At 46.2% G+C, this 18,196-nt stretch overlaps 1 protein-coding gene across 1 annotated transcript in view; it reads right to left on the bottom strand.

Annotated features, from left to right (window-relative positions):
* MYO5B (myosin VB) overlaps positions 1-18,196 on the bottom strand; it is a 382,924-nt gene that overhangs the window by 24,129 nt on the left and 340,599 nt on the right. The window contains exons 28-29 of the mRNA XM_038743484.1: positions 12,412-12,648; positions 11,682-11,782 (exon numbers count right to left, since the gene is read on the bottom strand). Coding sequence (XP_038599412.1) covers positions 11,682-11,782; positions 12,412-12,648 — 338 coding nt within the window. The remainder of the gene's footprint in view (positions 1-11,681; positions 11,783-12,411; positions 12,649-18,196) is intronic.

The following is an 18,196-nucleotide window of genomic DNA, read 5'->3' as shown; positions in this document are numbered from 1 at the left end:
ATTTTAGAATTCAGAATGGAGTTTCACCTCTCAGCCATCACTTCAGTGAATGGTATTTATTGAGTGCTTACTGGGTGCAGAGCACTGTACTACGTGCTTGGGAGAGCACCATATAACAGTCTAACAGACACATTTCCTGCCCATAAGGAACTAGCAGTCAAATATTTCCAATGGCCCGGAGTAATGGGTTAGGGGAGTTGGTACCTTGCAGGAAGGTGAGAATGTTGGATCAGGGTGTCCCTGTCCCCAGAGGATAACTATCCTATCCTCCATGTGGGCATCAGAGGTCCTGGGCCAGAGGGGCTCAGAAATGGGAAGTTGGCCAATGTGAAAGGCTGGAGCAATTCCACTACTAAAGGACTTGTGGACATTTGTTTTGTTTTTTAAAATGATATTTGTTAAGTGCTTACAATGTGCCAGCCATTATTTTAAGCGCTGAGGTAGAGACAAGTTAATTAGGTTGGACACAGTCCCTGCCCCACATAGGGCTCACAGTCTTAATCCTTATTTTACAGATGAGGTAACTGTGGCCCAAAGAAGTTAAGCAACTTGTCCAAAGTCACACAGCAGACAAGTGGCAGAGTCAGGATTAAAACTCAGGTCCTTCCTCAGGCCGACACATTATCCACTAGGCTACACAGTTTCTTTGTGTCTTGCATTTTGTCCCCTGCCTCTCTCCTGCACTGCCCCTGACCTGACCACTCTGTTTCTTCTGAAGGTTCTCCCAAGCGAAGTCTTCTCACTTTGCCTCGTTTTCACCTCCTCCCACCTCTGAGCGAATGTAGGGAACATGCAGAGAGATCATGGCTGAGAGGAAAGTGCTGAGATGAAGGAGAGATAATTTGACTATTTCAAAGTATCACTTGAATGAGGCTCTACTTTTTAGGCAAATTCCTAAATGGGATCTTGACATGGGCATGTTAGCTACGAAACAGAGATTTCTAAATAGGCACTGAAAGACAAATTAGTGGAAAGCAAAACCTTCAGGTCTCAACAGTCTCACCCTACAATTGCTTGAAGGCAGTTAAGGCACTAGGTAGGGGGGGAATTCAGGTTGAAGCTGAACTCTTCTAAGTGGCAGAACAGTGCTTTAGTGGGGTGAGTGGAGACAGCAGCTCTCCACTCACCCATGATCCAGGTGGACCTCGGTGGAACGAAAAGTGCAAACACAGCCCAGATTTTAGCTGTCTGGCTAAAAACGTTCGGTTCTTCCCCGAGTTGAACCTGAGCCAAAGCAAGCGCGTGGAGTGGGTGTGCAGACATAACAGAAGCAGTGGGAGTGAAGGAAGAAAAGAAGAGATTTGACCTGGCAACTTGTTTTAGGCCCTGATAGGCCAAGCCGAGTTCTCCATCTTCATTCAAGGAAGTCTGTAACTTCCTTCCATATGTCTCTATTGGTGCTTTGTTGGGCAGATCAATCAATTGTAGTCATTAAGCAGAAGCAGAGTGGCTCAATGGAAAGAGCCGGAGCTTGGGAGTCAGAGGTCATGGGTTCAAATCCTAGCACTGCCAACTGTCAGCTGTGTGACTTTGGGCAAGTCATTAAACTTCTCTGTGCCTCAGTTGCCTCATCAGTAAAATGGGGATAAAGACTGTCCCCCGTGGGACAACCTGATCACCCTGTATCCTCCCCAGAGCTTAGAACAGTGCTTTGCACATAGTAAGTGCTTAGCAAATGCCATTATTGAGAAGCAGCGTGGCTCAGTGGAAAGAGCCGTCTTTGGAGTCAGAAGTCATGGGTTCGAATCCCAGCTCCACCACGTCTGCTGTGTGACCTCAGGCAAGCCACTTAACTTCTCTGAGCCTCAGTTACCTCATTTGTAAAATGGGGATTAAGACTGTGAGCCCCACATGGGACAACCTGATCACCTTGTATCCCCCCCAGCGCTTAGAACAGTGCTTTGCACATAGTAAGTGCTTAACAAATGCCTAATTATTATTATTATTATTAAGCACCTTGCTGGTGCTTGGCACTACACTAAGTGCTTTGGAGAGTTTAATAGAAAAAGACATGTTCTCTACCCTGAAGGGCCTTACAATTTAACGGGGGAGACAAAGCCAAAAATGACTTACAAATGGTGAAAGTTGAGTAGATGGGACAATGACTGGGCTAACTGGATGAATAAGAATCGCCAGTGTATTACAGGGACTTGTCAGCTAATCACTAGGAATCTACAGAGGATTATAAAATCTCCCCTAGAGGATTCTTTACTCTGATTTATACAAAATGTGGGCCAGGCTGAGAGATGGAAGAAAAAGAGATTTCTTCTCACCTATGACTTCAACAGCTGGGAATGGCAGGACCATTTCCAGAAACAGCACATTGGAGAGGAGGAATTTGAATGGTTTAATAGTGTTTCCACTTCACAGAGGCTGGAATGTGGGGCTGAGGAAAGGCGTTCATCAATTCTGATTCTATTCCCTCCTCTGCCTTTTAAGAAATCATAATTCATTCATTCATTCAATCATATTTATTGAGTGCTTACTGTGTGCAGAGCACTGTACTAAGTGGGCAAGAAATGATTGAAGATAGGAGAGTGGGAATTGCATACTTCATGTTTATTTTCCTGGGCACCTCTTCCAGGGACAACAGGCTGGTAGAAAAACAGCAAAGCAGCGTGGCCTAGTGGATACGGATAAGGGAATCAGGAGGACCTGGGTTCTAAATCCCAGTTCCACCATTTGTCTATGTGATCTTGGGCAAGTCACTCCACCTCTCTGTGCCTCAGTTATCTCATTGGCAAAATGGGGATTAAGATTATGAGCCCCATGTGGGACATGAGCTGTATCCAACTTGACTAGCTTGTGTCTACCCCAGCGTTTAGTACAGTGCCTGGCACACAGTAAGTGTAACAAATACCAAAAAAAAAATTACCATAAAAAAACAAGCAGGCTGGTAAATTTTGGATACTCATTTGCAAGTCTGTGATAACAATAACAATTTTTAATTTATCAGGGGTCTGCCTCTCTAGGAAAACAAACATTTCCTAGGCCACGCTACGCCCCATGGAGAAGGGCAGAAATAAGCTTAAACTGTTTATGCCGATATAGAGCGTGCAAGGGAATGGAACATGGAAGAGACATAACCAGCCAGGGAAATCTATATCCTTTTCTAGAACAAGCTCATGGCCTTTCAGGGAGATGCTTTAGGGCCTTGGGTGAACCTGGTCCACCTTCTTTTCATCAACTCTTAGGAACCTTCTGGCCAGGGCTGGGGTTAAGCAAGGAGAGACCCTGGGGATATTAAATTCAGCAGGTCCTTGATGGGGCGGAAGGGAGGGTGAGAACAATGAAGCCTGTTGGTACACTGGGTATGCAGGACTTTCCCATGATTGGTGGCTCCTAACTGGCGCTACTGGTCAGGTGAAGCGGGCACTCCCTCCTGCCACCCCACAACCCCTACTTCAACCTGGTGGGACCCCTAAATCTCTGGTCTGCCTAGCCCTACATAACGCCATTCATGCCCCCAACCATTCTCCCCATGATCCAGGTGGACCTCGGTGGAATGAAAAGTGCAAACACAGCCCAGATTTTAGCTGTCTGGCTAAAAACATTCGGTTCTTCCCCGAGTTGAACCTGAGCCAAAGCAAGCGCGTGGAGTGGGTGTGCAGACATAACAGAAGCAGTGGGAGTGAAGGAAGAAAAGAAGAGATTTGACCTGGCAACTTGTTTCAGGCCTTGATAGGCCAAGCCGAGTTCTCCATCTTCATTCAAATATCTCCAGTCCTCAGCCTTGCTAGAAACAAAGGACAGAGAGAAGGAAAACCAGTGGATAGGAAAGAAAGGCAGAGGGTCAGCGGAAGGGAAAGCTAGGAGAACTCTATTGTGTCAGACCATATAGGAGAAGAGGCTCCAGTACAAAACTCCCCATTTCCCCCATCAGCGGCTTCTTCTAGGCCTCCTTCAGTCTCTTTCAAGGGAGCAAATCTCTGAGGTTGGCACCAGTTGCATCAGTGTGGCAGAGCGGAGGTAGGTGGATGATTCAAAAAGAGATAAATGTCTCCTATTTACCTACTGTGACGCAATGGTTGAGCAATGTTTGGAAAGAGCCTGGACAAAGTTTAGTGACTGCAGGGAATCACAACTCAAACACACTGGTGAGTGCACTGGTATTTTTTTAAATGGTATTTGTTAAGCACTTACTATGTACCAGACACCCTAGTAAGCGCTGGGGTAGATACAAGACAATCAGGGTGGATTCAGTCCATGTCCCACACGGGACTCACAGTCTTATTCCCTATTTTACAGATGAGGGCATTGAGAAGTGAACTGACTTGCTCAAAGGCACACAGCAGACATATGGCAGAGTGCTTAATGGTGCAGAAAACTTAACTAAGTAACTAAGTACTTGGAAGAGTACAACACAGAGTTGGTAGACACTTTCCCCAGCCACGACAAGCTTACAATCCAGCTCCTGCATGAATAAGAGAAGAAAGAAGTAGCAGTGGGAGAACGATCTCTGGAAAGTGATTAGTTGCAGGCCACGGAACAGAGACTTAAGTCAGGGACCTGAAGAAGAGACAGAGGGGCATCACAATTGTCCCTCCTACAAAATTCTGGGCTTGTGAAGTCATCTGTCATTGTGTTAACAGTAAACATCCTTGGTAAAGCAATTATTTTGGAGGAAAATGGCAGCAGCTTGTTTCTAAGGCATTAACGGATGCTTTTCAGAATGATCCTGAATGATGGGATGCTTCATTGGAAAATCTGCTATATCATTAGTCATCTGGGCTTCTGATTCTCCTTATGAGTCTTCCCATTTCATTCTGGGACACTTTTTCCATGTTAAGGAAGAAGCAAACTGTGTTCTGGGCTCCAAGTCTACTTCTCCCAAGAAGTCTTCCATCTTTAAAACACTCAGTCACCTCACCATATCCTACCTCATCTCACTGATTAACTGCAGCACACCCCACACACTTCTCTCCCCTATTACCAGCTTACTCTCTGAGCCCTGATCTTGTCTCTCACGACCGACTCCTTTCCCACATCTTCCTCTTAGCCTTGAACTCCCTTCCCACTCCATAGAGGCCAAACCATCAATTTCCCCATTTTCAAAGCACTATTCAGGTCACATCTCCTCCAAGAGGCCTTCCCCGATTTAGGCCTTCTTTTCCCCTGGCTCCCTCTCCCTTCTGCATCAACTATGCACTTATGTTTGTGACCTCTGGGCACTTGATATTCACCCTACCCTATGCACTTATGTACATATCTTTAAATTATATAAGTTACTGCATTCATTCAATTGTATTTATTGAGGCTTACTGTGTGTAAAGCACTGTACTATGCACTTGGGAGAGTACAGTATAACAACAGATACATTATTGCCCACAATGAGCTCACAGTCTAGGAGGGGAGGCAGATATGAATATAAATAAATAGATAAATAAATAAATTACAGATATAAACATATGTGCTGTGGGGATGGACGGGAAGATTAATAAAGGAGCAAGTAAGAGTGGCGCAGCAGGGCGTGGGAGAACGGGGAGGAGGTCTTGGTCAGGGAAGGCTTCTTGGAGGAGATGTGCCTCAATGAGAAGCAGCATGGCCCAGGGGAAGGAGCACTGGCTTTGGAGTCAGAGGTCATGGGTTCAAATCCCAGCTCCGCCAACTGTCAGCTGTGTGACTTTGGGCAAGTCACTTAACTTCTCTGTGCCTAAGTGACCTCATCTGTAAAATGAGGTTTATGACTGTGACCCCCTGTGGGACAACCTGATCACCTTGTAACCTCCCCAGTGCTTAGAACAGTGCTTTGCACATAGTAAGCACTTAATAAATGCCATCATCATTATTATTAATAAGGCAATAATTGGATATTTTTATTAATGTCTATCTCCCTCTTTAGACCATAAGCTCATCGTGGGGAGGGACGGTATCTGCTAATTCTATTCGATTGTACTCTCCCGAGCACTTTGTACAGTGTTCTGCACATAGTAAACACTCAGTAAATTTGATTGATTTTTAAAGAAAAATCTACACTTCTCCCCTAAGATGCATTCCTTCCATCCATTGATCAAAGCTTATGCCATCCTGTCCATCAAGTTTCTTCTGATCAAACAGAAGCAGAATGTGGACTGTACCTCCTCCTCCCACCATGGCCAGATTGGGCTGTCCAACAGGGTGACTGTGTCTGCCTTACTTTCTGGATGGTTAGTGTAGACAGCAGCCCAGGGACACAGAGGGCTGTCAACCTAAAGTCCAGGCAAGGAGGATGGTTGAAATGTTGGTAGACATGTTCTCTGCCCACAAGTTTACAGTCTAGGGGAGATGCAGACATTAATATAAATAAATTGCATGAGTGTACTTAAGTGCTGTGGGGCTGAGGGAGAGGTGAATAAAGGGCGCAAATCCAAGTGCCAGGATGACACAGAAGGGAATGGGAGAGGAAGAAATGAGGGCTTAGGTGAGAAGCCCTCTTGGAGGAGATGTGCTTCTTTTATAATAAAGATTTTGAAGGTAGAGATTGTGATCATGATGATGATGACGGTATTTGCTAAGCACTTATTATGTGCCAAGCACTGTTCTAAGTGCTGGGGTAGATACAGGGTAATCAGGTTGTCCCACGTGGGGCTCACACTTTTAATCCCCATTTTACAGTTGAGGTAATTGAGGCCCAGAGAAGTTAAGTGACTTGCCCAAGGTCACACAGCAGACATGTGGCAGAGCCCGGATTAGAACCCATGTTCTCTGACTCTCAAGCCCGTGCTCTTTCCACTAAGCCATGCTGCTTTCAGATATGAAGAAGGAAAAGTAAGAAAAGGAAAACTTTAGATTGAAGCTTAGGAAGTTGGACAAAAAACATGCTATTAAAACTATTCCGAAGGTCCATCCAATGTTTAAATCTATTTTAAAGGGCCGCCATGTGTTGGCAGGGCCTTGTTTAATATGGAGTTTCTTTTTAACTTCTAGAATTAAATATTAGTCATCAGGTGGAAGCACATTTCCAGCAACTCTTTGCCTTGATGCCCTCTAGACCCTGGGGTGAAAAGCTCCACAACCTACAGCCAACTTCGTGAGTTACACAAGCGCTTTGATCGTTCTGATTATGAAGGCCGTGGACAATTTCTTTTAGGTTAAAGGTTTGCAAATAATAAGGTGTAGAGGTCCCTAAGGCAGGCAAAGCACCTGGGACCTCAGAACAGCATGGAAGTAAGGTAAAACTGGCTGTGGGAGAAGCTTGCTTTGCAAAGCCTGAGGGTCCCAGAGGCAGTTCTATCAACCAAAAAGGTGAAAAATGTCCACTTCCTGCTTCCCCCCCAGAGGCAAAGTCTAGAGTCTGCGTTCCCCCTAGTCACAGCTCGATGATGATGGTATTTGTTAAGTGCTTACTATGCACCAAGCACTGTTCTAAGTGCTGGAGTAAAAATAAAAAATAAAATAAATAATGGCATTTATTAAGCGCTTACTATGTGTAAAGCACTGTTCTAAGCGCTGAAGTAGATACAAGGTAGTCAGGTTGTCTCACATGGGCCTCACAGTTTTAATCCCCATTTTACAGATGAGGAAACTGAGGCACAGAGAAGTTAAGTGACTTGCCCAAGGTCACACAGCAGACAAGTAGTGGAGCCGGGATTAGAACCCACGTCCTATGACGTTCAAGCCCATGCTCTTCCCACTAAGCCATGCTGCTTCTCAACAGAAGCCATGCTGCTTCTCAATGGAAACACTCAAACTCAGTGCAAAGCACACCAACACAACAATGTTTAATCAATCAATCAGTGGCATTTATTGAATGCTTTCTGTGTGCATGACACTGTACTCATTAAGTGAGTCCTCAGGAGAGTGAAATTTCATCCTAACTTTGAGAAGCAGCATGGCCTAGAGGATAGAACACAGGCCCAGGAGTCAGAGGACTTGGGTTTTAATCCTGTATCCTCCATCTACTCGCTGTGTGACTTTGGGCAAGTCACTTCATTTCTCTGTGCCTCAGTTCCCTCATCTGTAAAATGGGGATTAAAACCAGGAGCCTCATGTGGGATGGGGACTGGGTCCAACCTCATTAGCTTGCATCTACCCCAACACTCAGTACAGTGTCTGGCACATGGTAAGCACTTAAATACCATTTAGGAAAAAAAAAAAAAGGAATACCCAAACTTGGGATCAGCTCCACACAGCCAGCCTCAGCCCCTAAGGGCAAGACTCACTATGCAGCAAGAAGCAGCATTGCCTACTGGTTAGAGCATGGGCCTGAAAGTCAAAAGGACCTGAGTTCTAATCCCGGCTCCGCCACTTGTCTGCAATGTGACCTTGGGCAATGTACTTAACTTCTCTGGGCCTCAGTTACCTCATTTGTATAAAGGGGATTAAGACTGTGAGCTCCATGTGGGACAAGGACTGTGTCCAACTTGATTAGCTTGTATCTACCCCAGTGCTTAGTACACTGCCTGGACATAGTAGGTGCTTAACAACTACAACCACAAAAAAAGACTTGACCAGACTCACTTTGCCAATCTCCAGGAGGATGGGAGTGCAGGGAGCCCGGGGATCAGCAGGCTTGTACCTTCCTGACACCCACACAAGGGGTCAACAAGGACCAGGTGACCTCCAGGATGCCTCTGTGGGCACCAGTCAGTCTGTCAATCATATTTATTGAGCTCTTACTGTGTGCACAGTACTGTACTAAGCATTTGGAAGAATGCAATAAAATAATAAACAGACAAATTTCCTGCCCACAACAAGCACCTGGGTTTGCATAAATATCCCTACCACCTACTCCCTCAGAAAGGAAGAATGTCTCCAATACCATCTATCTCGCCCCTGACTTCTTGCTCACATCCTTCCTCTGGCCTGGAATGCCCTCCCTCTTCATACCTGACAGACCATCACTCTCCCCACCTTGTAAATCTTAATGAAGGCACATCTCCAAGAGGCCAAGAATAAGTCCTCATTTCCTTTTTTCCCCATTCCCTTCTGCATTGCCCTTGCACTTGATTTGCTCCCTTTATGCACCCCTTCTTGAGCCCCAAAGCAGTTATATACTATCAGTAATTTATTTATATTAATGCCTGTCTTCCCCTCTAGGCTGTAAGCTCCTTTTGGGGTGGACATATTGTACAACTCTGTCATATCGTATTCCCCCAAGTGCTTAGAACTGTGCTCTGCACACAGTAAGTGTTCAATAAATACGATTGATTGATTGAGCGAACACTGAAAAACTCACTCTAACAAAACTGCCATACCAGAAGAACCAAGTATGATTGGTTGTAACAACTTCTATGGCCTAGGGGTCAGCTCCTCTTGAAATGGTCTTTTGTATTAGAATGAGGTTCTTGGGGAAACTTTTTAAAAGTTTCTGAAATCCCAACCCTTTAAAACAAGAGGAAATACTTTGAACATCATAAGATCTAACCTTAGTTTAAATCAAAAATGTTTAAAGCCAAAAGAGAGCTTCTATGCCGACAGAATGTAGTCTGTGCTCCAAAGTTTGTCTGTTATTTAAGTCTGTGGACAATTTTCCTACCTCACTGGCTTATGATTTGGGCTTTTCTTGGGTATGGGAGGCAGAAATGTTACTAATCAGAGGTGAAAAAAGTTCCCAAGACTCTGAATCTAAATGCATTCAGTACAGACTCTTCTGAAACCCCAACGCCGCTCACAAAATGGATGTACAAATACAGATGAAAATGTTCCTTACCTACAATGCTGAATTTCAATCTGCCTCTTGGTTTAGTAGATATTAAACTACAGTATTTTCTAAAAACAAAAAGTCATTTTGAACTCCTGCGAGATCCCCACAGCCGGAGCTATGACTAATGTTTTAGAATGCAGAGTTAGGAAGAATTACGATGCTTTTAGGGTAATGAAGTTTTCTTTCACACAACAAAGAACCTGTAATCTATCTCGAACCCAACCTTGCCTTAAATACCAGCGCAAGTTCATTCCATTTCCTTCCTTCCCCCATCCCATCCTTAATAAATATGGCTTTCCCTCTTCATTATGAAAAAACCTTAATTGGCACTTGAGTCATTCATAGGTCATCTTTCAAAGAGTGAATCATTCACTCATGCCAGCATTTTTCACAGATGCTTTAGAGGGTTTCAGGGTTGTTAGAGGCTGGAACTGAGGTCCTCCCAATACTCAATCAGTGGTATTTATTGAGCCCAATAGCCTTTTTAGTGGGACCAGCTGCACTCTGTGGGTTGAACAAGGGGGTTCTTTAACCTCATAACCCCCCAACCCCCAGCCAGCTACACTCCCTCCCCACTTTTACGGTCTTCTGTCCTGCTGAGGAAGAGAGAAAACTGAGTGTTTTGATTCTTGGGTAGAAGACTCATGTGGAACTGCCCCTCTCAGGGTGGGTGAGTGGCATGGGAGGAGAGCAGAGAGGGGGGGTGGAAGAAGCCTTTGTGGCAGCATGTAGTGGAAAACCCTCGAGAATCACGGCCAAATGCCCAGTTTCTGATAGTGTCACTTGCTGCTCTACTTCCTCTCCAAAATGGTAGGTGGGAAGAAGGGCGATATCCCAGGGACCAGATACTGAATGGGGGGCAAGGGGTTGACCCCAGTGGGTCCTAAGATCCCTCCAGGCAGGAGTGGAAGGAGGCAGCAGTGGGAAGCAGATCTGCTCCTCTCTACCAAGGCAAGAGGCACAATGAGCAAAGCCTGATTTTGGGGTCTGGAGACTTTGGCAACTGATTTCCCTTGCCCCATGGCTTTGCTTTCCCTTTATGGAGGGAGGAGATGTCTCTTTGGAAGCTACTGAGGGAAGATGAGGATCCTTTCACAAGGGGCTAAAAGGGTTTTGCTAACCCCTCAGGAGCAGGAAAAAATGGTCTGTTTCTAATACATTGGTAATAATAATAATAATAATAATAATAACTATGGTATTTGAAAAGCGCTACATGCCAAGCACTGTTTGAGCACTGGAGTACATACAAGTTAATCAGGTTGGACAGCTTGTCTTCAAACACCCTCCCTCCACCTCGAGCCTGTGTAATTTTAAAAATATCAAATGCAAAACTACCTCTATGTCTTCTTCTCTCTCGAACCAATTTTACTCCTTGTGCGCAGTTTCTAGCCAAACCCTGAATGGGTGGAGGTTTCCTCTTTCTGATCTTCCTCAACAACAATCAGGCAGATTGAAATTGAGTCCTAATTCCAGCCACTCCCTCTTTGGCCAAATCAATGGCCAAAATCCATCGATACTCCAAAAAAACTTTATTTTTGCCAAGAGCCTTAACCATTCCTGTCCATTGGGCTACAACAGAGAAGAGGAGCAGTGTGGCCTAGTAGATTTGGGATTCTCCGACTCCTAGGCCCAAGCTCTTCCCACTAGGCCAAACTGCTTCTGCTGCTAGGTTTAGCAACAGTTGTTGCTGCCAGCAGGGATGGGAATGGAGAGGGGAGAAGAAGGGAATGGAGGGGGAAGGAAGGGAAAGGATAGGGGAGGAGGGAAAAACTTGAATAATCTACAAATTGGAATGAATTGTATCTGAATAACGGAGTATCGACTGAACAGTGAAACTTTGCCCTATGATTCCTGGGGGAATCTCCTATATAGGCTTCACTGTATAGTAATTATTGATCAGCCATTATCACAGATCACCCAGTGAGCCTGATTCAGGAGATGGTGAGGAGAAGCATTAACTGACTCTGTCCCTCAGACACGGCCCATCTTCAGTGGCTTCCAAGTTGCCCCCAGCCCCCTCCAAGGGCACGCCGACCTGGTGCCAGATGAGACTTACCTGTTGGTCTGGCAGACCCCATGGTAGGCCTCGATTGCATCCTCTTGGTCGACATGTTTCTCGCTGTTGGGCCAGCTTGTACGGGCGTTAATGTTGGGCTCCTAAATTTCCCCACGATAAAAACACAGCATGTTCACATCACCGAAGTCTAAGCCATGAAATGTAAACGTACCCACTCTGGCAGGGCTGGGATGGAGCTGCCACAGGAGAGGCAGCATGGGACAAGGGGCACTACCACAAGTGCTGAGCAGCCCCTGACACACAAATGGGCAGTGGCCCTGCTCTGCACAATGCTGGGAGGGTTTGGCCCATGATTCCCGAGCTTCATGGATAAACACAGTAATGAGACTAATCTCCCACAGGAGCTTAACTAAGTGTTTTCAAGCAAAGGGCCACAGCAGGTGAATGAGGAAGCTTCTGAGGTCCAGCCAGAGACGGCACCACAACCCCACTTCTCTCTCCCTCCTCTCCCACGGGATGCCGGGTATGGGTGCCTCAGGCTGTTGTTGGGCTTAGAGTGCTTCAAGTTCCCAGTGCGTTCTGAGCAACTCAAGGGATTCATCCAATCCCAAGGGTTGGGAGGGTCCTGGAGGAGGGTAACAAGACCCTAATGGTCACAAGCCATACTCCCTCTCCCCCGCCCACTCCCCCACACACTCAACAATCATGCCAAAGGGCAGGCAAACCAAAGAGACAAAGAAAATAGGAATTTAAAGCATCCATAGCTCACGTTTCGGCCAGCCAGCCTCCGCTGGTCCGCACTGACAATCTGGGTCCTCAGAATGAGCACCTCCTCCTTGCGGACCTCCAGTTCCTCATTGGCTGACTTCAGCTGGTTCAGAAGGAGGGTGTAGCTGTCCTGGGCGTCATTGGTCGAGTTGTCCCTCGTGGCCTGGTCTGCCACGGCCTTCCTCAGTTCGTTGACCTCATTCTTCAGTTTTTTGTTCTCTGACTCCAACTCTTGTCTCTGGAACAGACCCCGGCCCCACCTCAGCATCGCTCTCTCCAATACAGTGAGCCTCCCTCTAAGAAGAGCCTGCTCTCCCTCTGCCTCACCCTGGCAGGCCTGGGAGTCAAGGTGGTACCCATCTTCCCATTACAGAGATGGAAATATAGAGGGACAAGTGAAACTGGTAACTCCCAGGGGTGGGATGAGAATTGATACGTTAAGGAGACCAGGAACACCTTCTCTACACTGTTAGCTCATTATGGGCAGGGAACATGTCTGGCTCATTCTCTTGTACTGTACTCTCCCAAGCACTTAGAACAATGCTCTGAACATAGTAAGCACTAAATCAATACCATTGATTGATGGATTGAAACAGTTCACTTCTTTAGAGTAATGAAGGACTACCAAACACACCCATGATTTTCAGATCGGTATGTCTTCTGGTCCCACAATGTTTTCAAAATGGATTCTGCCCCTTACCTAGTCTTCAACGGTAAACTGGACTATGATCAGTAGTTTCTCATGGTTGAGACTTCAGCGAGTTGCTCCCACCTCTTTCCCCCCTCCTCTATTCCTGCCCTGCTAAGCTGACCCACCGGCTAGGAGTAACAGAGGTGGATGAAAATAAACATTAGATACAAATAGCAACTGGTCCTGAACAAGGTTCCTGAACTGCACGTCATTGAGGACGCATTGAGGTCAGCTCCGCAACATTGCCAAGATCCGCCCTTTCCTCTCCATCCAAACTGCTACCCTGCTCATTCAAGCTCTCATCCTATCCCGTCTGGACTACTGCACTAGCCTTCTCTCTGATCTCCCATCCTCGTGTCTCTCTCCACTTCAATCCATACTTCATGCTGCTGCCCGGATTATCTTTGTCCAGAAACGCTCTGGGCATATCACTCCCCTCCTCAAAAACCTCCAATGGCTACCGATCAATCTGCGCATCAGGCAGAAACTCCTCACCCTGGGCTTCAAGGCTGTCCATCACCTCGCCCCCTCCTACCTCACCTCCCTTCTCTCCTTCTACTGCCCAGCCCGTACCCTCCGCTCCTCCACCACTAATCTCCTCACTGTACCTCGCTCTCGCCTGTCCCGCCATCGACCCCCGGCCCACGTCATCCCCCGGGCCTGGAATGCCCTCCCTCTGCCCATGCGCCAAGCTAGCTCTCTTCCTCCCTTCAAGGCCCTGCTGAGAGCTCACCTCCTCCAGGAGGCCTTCCCAGACTGAGCCCCTTCTTTCCTCTCCCCCTCGTCCCCCTCTCCATCCCCCCGTCTTACCTCCTTCCCTTCCCCACAGCACCTGTATATATGTATATATGGTTGTACATATTTATTACTCTATTTATTTATTTATTTATTTATTTTACTTGTACATTTCTATCCTACTTATTTTATTTTGTTGGTATGTTTGGTTCTGTTCTCTGTCTCCCCCTTTTAGACTGTGAGCCCACTGTTGGGTAGGGACTGTCTCTATGTGATGCCAATTTGTACTTCCCAAGCGCTTAGTACAGTACTCTGCACATAGTAAGCGCTCAATAAATACGATTGATTGATTGATTGATTGATTGAGGAAGGCAAGGAGATGGAGGCAAAGACTGCTGCTCTCCAAGGTTTCTCAGTGTGGCTGTGTTTCTACTGTCATCTTAGAATGATTAGGGTTCCTGGATATCTCTGAACACTGCTTGTGTTACATGCTCAAGAGAGCTTATTAAACTAAGCCCAATTCTCCTTGGGTCATTCTACAGTGGTGTTTGGGAAAACACCAAAACCTGCTGGTCTCACGTCCATAACATTGCCAAGATCCGCCCTTTCCTCTCCATCCAAACCACTACCTTGCTGGTTCAATCTCTCATCCTATCCCAACTGGATTACTGCATCAGCCTCCTCTCTGATCTCCCATCCTCCTGTCTCTCCCCACTTCAGTCTATACTTCACGCTGCTGCCCGGATCATCTCTGTGCAGAAACGCTCTGGGCATGTTACTCCCCTCCTCAAAAATCTCCAGTGGCTGCCAGTCTACCTATGCATCAAGCAAAAACTCCTTAACTCTTGGCTTCAAGGCTGTCCATCTCCTCACCCCCTCCTACCTCACCTCCCTTCTCTTCTTCTATGGCCCAGCTCACACCCTCCGCTCCTCTGTCGCTAACCTCCTCACCGTACCTCATTCTCACCTGTCCCGCTGTCGACCCCCGGCCCAAATCCTCTCCCTGGCCTGGAATGCCCTCCCTCTGCACATCTGCCAAGCTAGCTCTCTTCCTCCTTTCAAAGCCCTACTGAGAGCTCACCTCCTCCAAGAGGCCTTCCCAGACTGAGCCCCCTTTTTCCTCTCCTCCTCCCCATCCCCCCCGCCCTACCTCCTTCCCCTTCCCACGGCACCTGTATATGTGCTTGTACAGATTTATTACTCTATTTTACCTGTACATATTTACTGTTTTATTTTGTTAATGATGTGCATCTAGCTTTAATTCTATTTGTTCTGATGACTTGACATCTGTCCACATGTTTTGTTTTGTTGTCTGTCTCCCCCTTCTAGGCTGTGAGCCCGTTGTTGGGTAGGGACCGTCTCTATATGTGGCCAACTTGTACTTCCCAAGAGCTTAGTACAGTGCTCTGCACACAGTAAGCGCTCAATAAATACTATTGAATGAATGAATGAATTCTACGGACAGCAGGGGATTTGCACTGAACCTCTTGGACCAGCAGAGGGAGGTTTAGTGCCTTACTGCATCCACTGCTTGCACTAATTCATTTGTATTTATTGAGCGCTTACTGTGTGCAGAGCACCGTACTAAGCGCTTGGAAAGTATAATTCAGCAACCTGTATAGTCCCTACCCGACAACGGGCTCACAGTCTATAATGTATATATCTCTAACTTTGTTTTTATTGATGTCTCATCATCATCAATCATATTTATTGAGCGCTTATTGTGTGCAGAGCACTGTACTAAGCGCTTGGGAAGTACAAGTTGGCAACATAAGTACAAGTTGGTAATGTCTGATGTCTCGAGACTATGAGCTCGTTGTGGGCAGGGTTTGTCACTCTTTATTGTTGTATTGTACTTTCCCTAGCACTCTGCAGCGCCCTCCACACAGTAAGTATTTAATAAATATGATTGAATGAATGAACTTACTCCTCACAATCCGGTTGAGTAACTCCTGCCAAAATTCCTAACATACTACTAGGCAGGGTTGCTGGGCATGGGGGAACTGGGTTCACTGCATATTGATGATCTCATAATATCTAATACTAATATAATAATGATTATTAGCAAGTACTTAAAATAGCCTAATAATAATAATAACAATTATTAGGGTATTTTTTAAAGTACTTACTATCTTCCAGGAACTGGACTAAGCACTGGGGTGGATACAAGCAAATTGGGTTGGACATCTCTGTCCCAAGTGGAGTTCTCAGTCTCATTCCCCATTTTACAGCTGAGGTAACTGAGGCACTGAGAAGTTAAAGCGTGTGAGCCTTTTTAGACTGTGAGCCCATTATTGGGTAGGGACTGTCTCTATATGTTGCCAACTTGTACTTCCCAAGCTCTTAGTACAGTGCTCTGCACACAGTAAGCGCTCAATAAATACGATTGATGATGATGATGCCCAAAGTCACAAAGCAGACAAGTGTTGGATCTGGGATTAGAATGCATGACCTTCTGATTCCCAGGCCCATCTACTATGCCATGCTGCTTCCCACTTGGAAAGCCCCATAGTGAATAACCAACACCAAATGGCTACTGTTCTTTTCTGCTCAGAAGCCAGGCCCCTGATGCTCAGAGAGGAAACAAAAAACTACTCTGGTCCAAAGGGGACAAAGGGCAGCACCCCTGCAAAACGAGGGTGTTCCCTCTCTTCAGCCATCACAGGACCGGGTGTGGGCTCCGTCTGGCTCCTGAAGGACACACATGTGTGGCAGATGCCAGTTCCCCATGTATATATGTTTGTATGTATTTATTACTCTATTTATTTGTACATATTTATTCTATTCATTTTATTTTGTTAATATGTTTTGATTTGTTCTCTGTCTCCCCCTTCTAGACTGTGAGCCCACTGTTGGGTAGGGACCGTCTCTATATGTTGCCAACTTGTACTTCCCAAGCGCTTAGTACAGTGCTCTGCACACAGTAAGCGCTCAATAAATACGATTGAATGAATGAATGAATGAATGGGGCACGGGGAATCACCACTCTCTGAAGCCCCTGAAGGGACAATTTGCTCAATAGCCCAGCAAAAGTTTCTAACTCCAGCCAGACACATGGTCTCCACCTGGAGCAGGGGGGTCTTCCCCACCAGGGAATGAGGGGTGCGGCCCAGGGGGAGGGGTTGGGGAAGAGGAGGGTCTTGAGCTGCGAGCCCCTCATCCACTGCTCCTGCCAGGCTGAGGTTGATGCCTGCACAATGTGGGTTCTCCATGCTGAAACACACACGGGGATGGAGGCTCTGCAGAACAGTGGGCAATGGGGAGCAAAATTAGCGGCAAGAGGAAGATCGGCAGCGTGGCCTAGTGGATAAAGCACAGGCCTGGGAATCAGAAGGACCCAGGTTCTAATCCCAGCTCTGCCACTTGTCCCCTTTGGGACCTTGGACAAGTCACCTAACTTCTCTGTGCCTGTTACCTCATTTGTAAAATGGGGATTAGACTGAGCCCCCCTCCTTCCTCTCCCCCTCCTCCCCATCCCCATCCCCCCACCTTACCTCCTTCACCTCCCCACAGCACCTGTATATATGTTTGTACGTATTTATTACTCTATTTATTTATTTTATTTGCATATAGTTATTCTATTTATTTTATTTTGTTAATATGTTTTGTTTTGTTGTCAGTCTCCCCCTTCTAGACTGTGAGCCTGCTGATGGGTAGGGGCCGTCTCTATATGTTGCCAACTTGTACTTCCCAAGTGCTTAGTACAATGCTCTGCACACAGTAAGCGCTCAATAAATATGACTGACTGAATGAATGAATGATTAAGACTGTAAGCCCTATGTGGAACAGGGACTGTGTCCAACCTGATAATCTCATATCTACCCCAGTGCTTAGTACTTTCATTCATTCAATCATATTTTTTAAGTGCTTACTGTATGCAAAGCACTGTACTAAGCACTCAGGAGAGTACAATATAACAACAAAGAGACACATTCCTGCCCACAACGAGCTCACAGACTAGAGGGGGCAACAGATGTGAATATAAATAAATAGATAAACAGCGCCTGGCATAGAGAAATACAAAATGCCAATACAAAAAGAAATACCAACAGAAAATACCAAATACCAATAGAAAAAGAAAAAAAATAGGCTACACTGTGTGAGGCTGACAGAGAACGATAACCTGTTGTGGATTCCCAAAGGAGCCCCCAGAAGGTGATGCCTTAACTGACATCATAAAGGTTTGGACAGTTGAAAACGTGATGTCCGCCGATTCTCCTAGGAAATCTGCCTCAAAATGGGATTTCCTGACCACAATCCTTCACCCAAGCAGCGGGAACCTGCTGCTGCTCGGGAGAGACTGAGAGAAAGCTGCATAATGAAGCACTTCAAAGCTCTTCAAAGGGATTTCAATCTAAAA

This window comes from Tachyglossus aculeatus, chromosome 3, assembly GCF_015852505.1.
Source record: "Tachyglossus aculeatus isolate mTacAcu1 chromosome 3, mTacAcu1.pri, whole genome shotgun sequence".
NCBI classification, from domain to species: domain Eukaryota; kingdom Metazoa; phylum Chordata; class Mammalia; order Monotremata; family Tachyglossidae; genus Tachyglossus; species Tachyglossus aculeatus.
The sequence above is the reverse complement of the archived record's forward strand: the minus strand, read 5'-3'. Positions and strand labels throughout refer to the sequence as shown.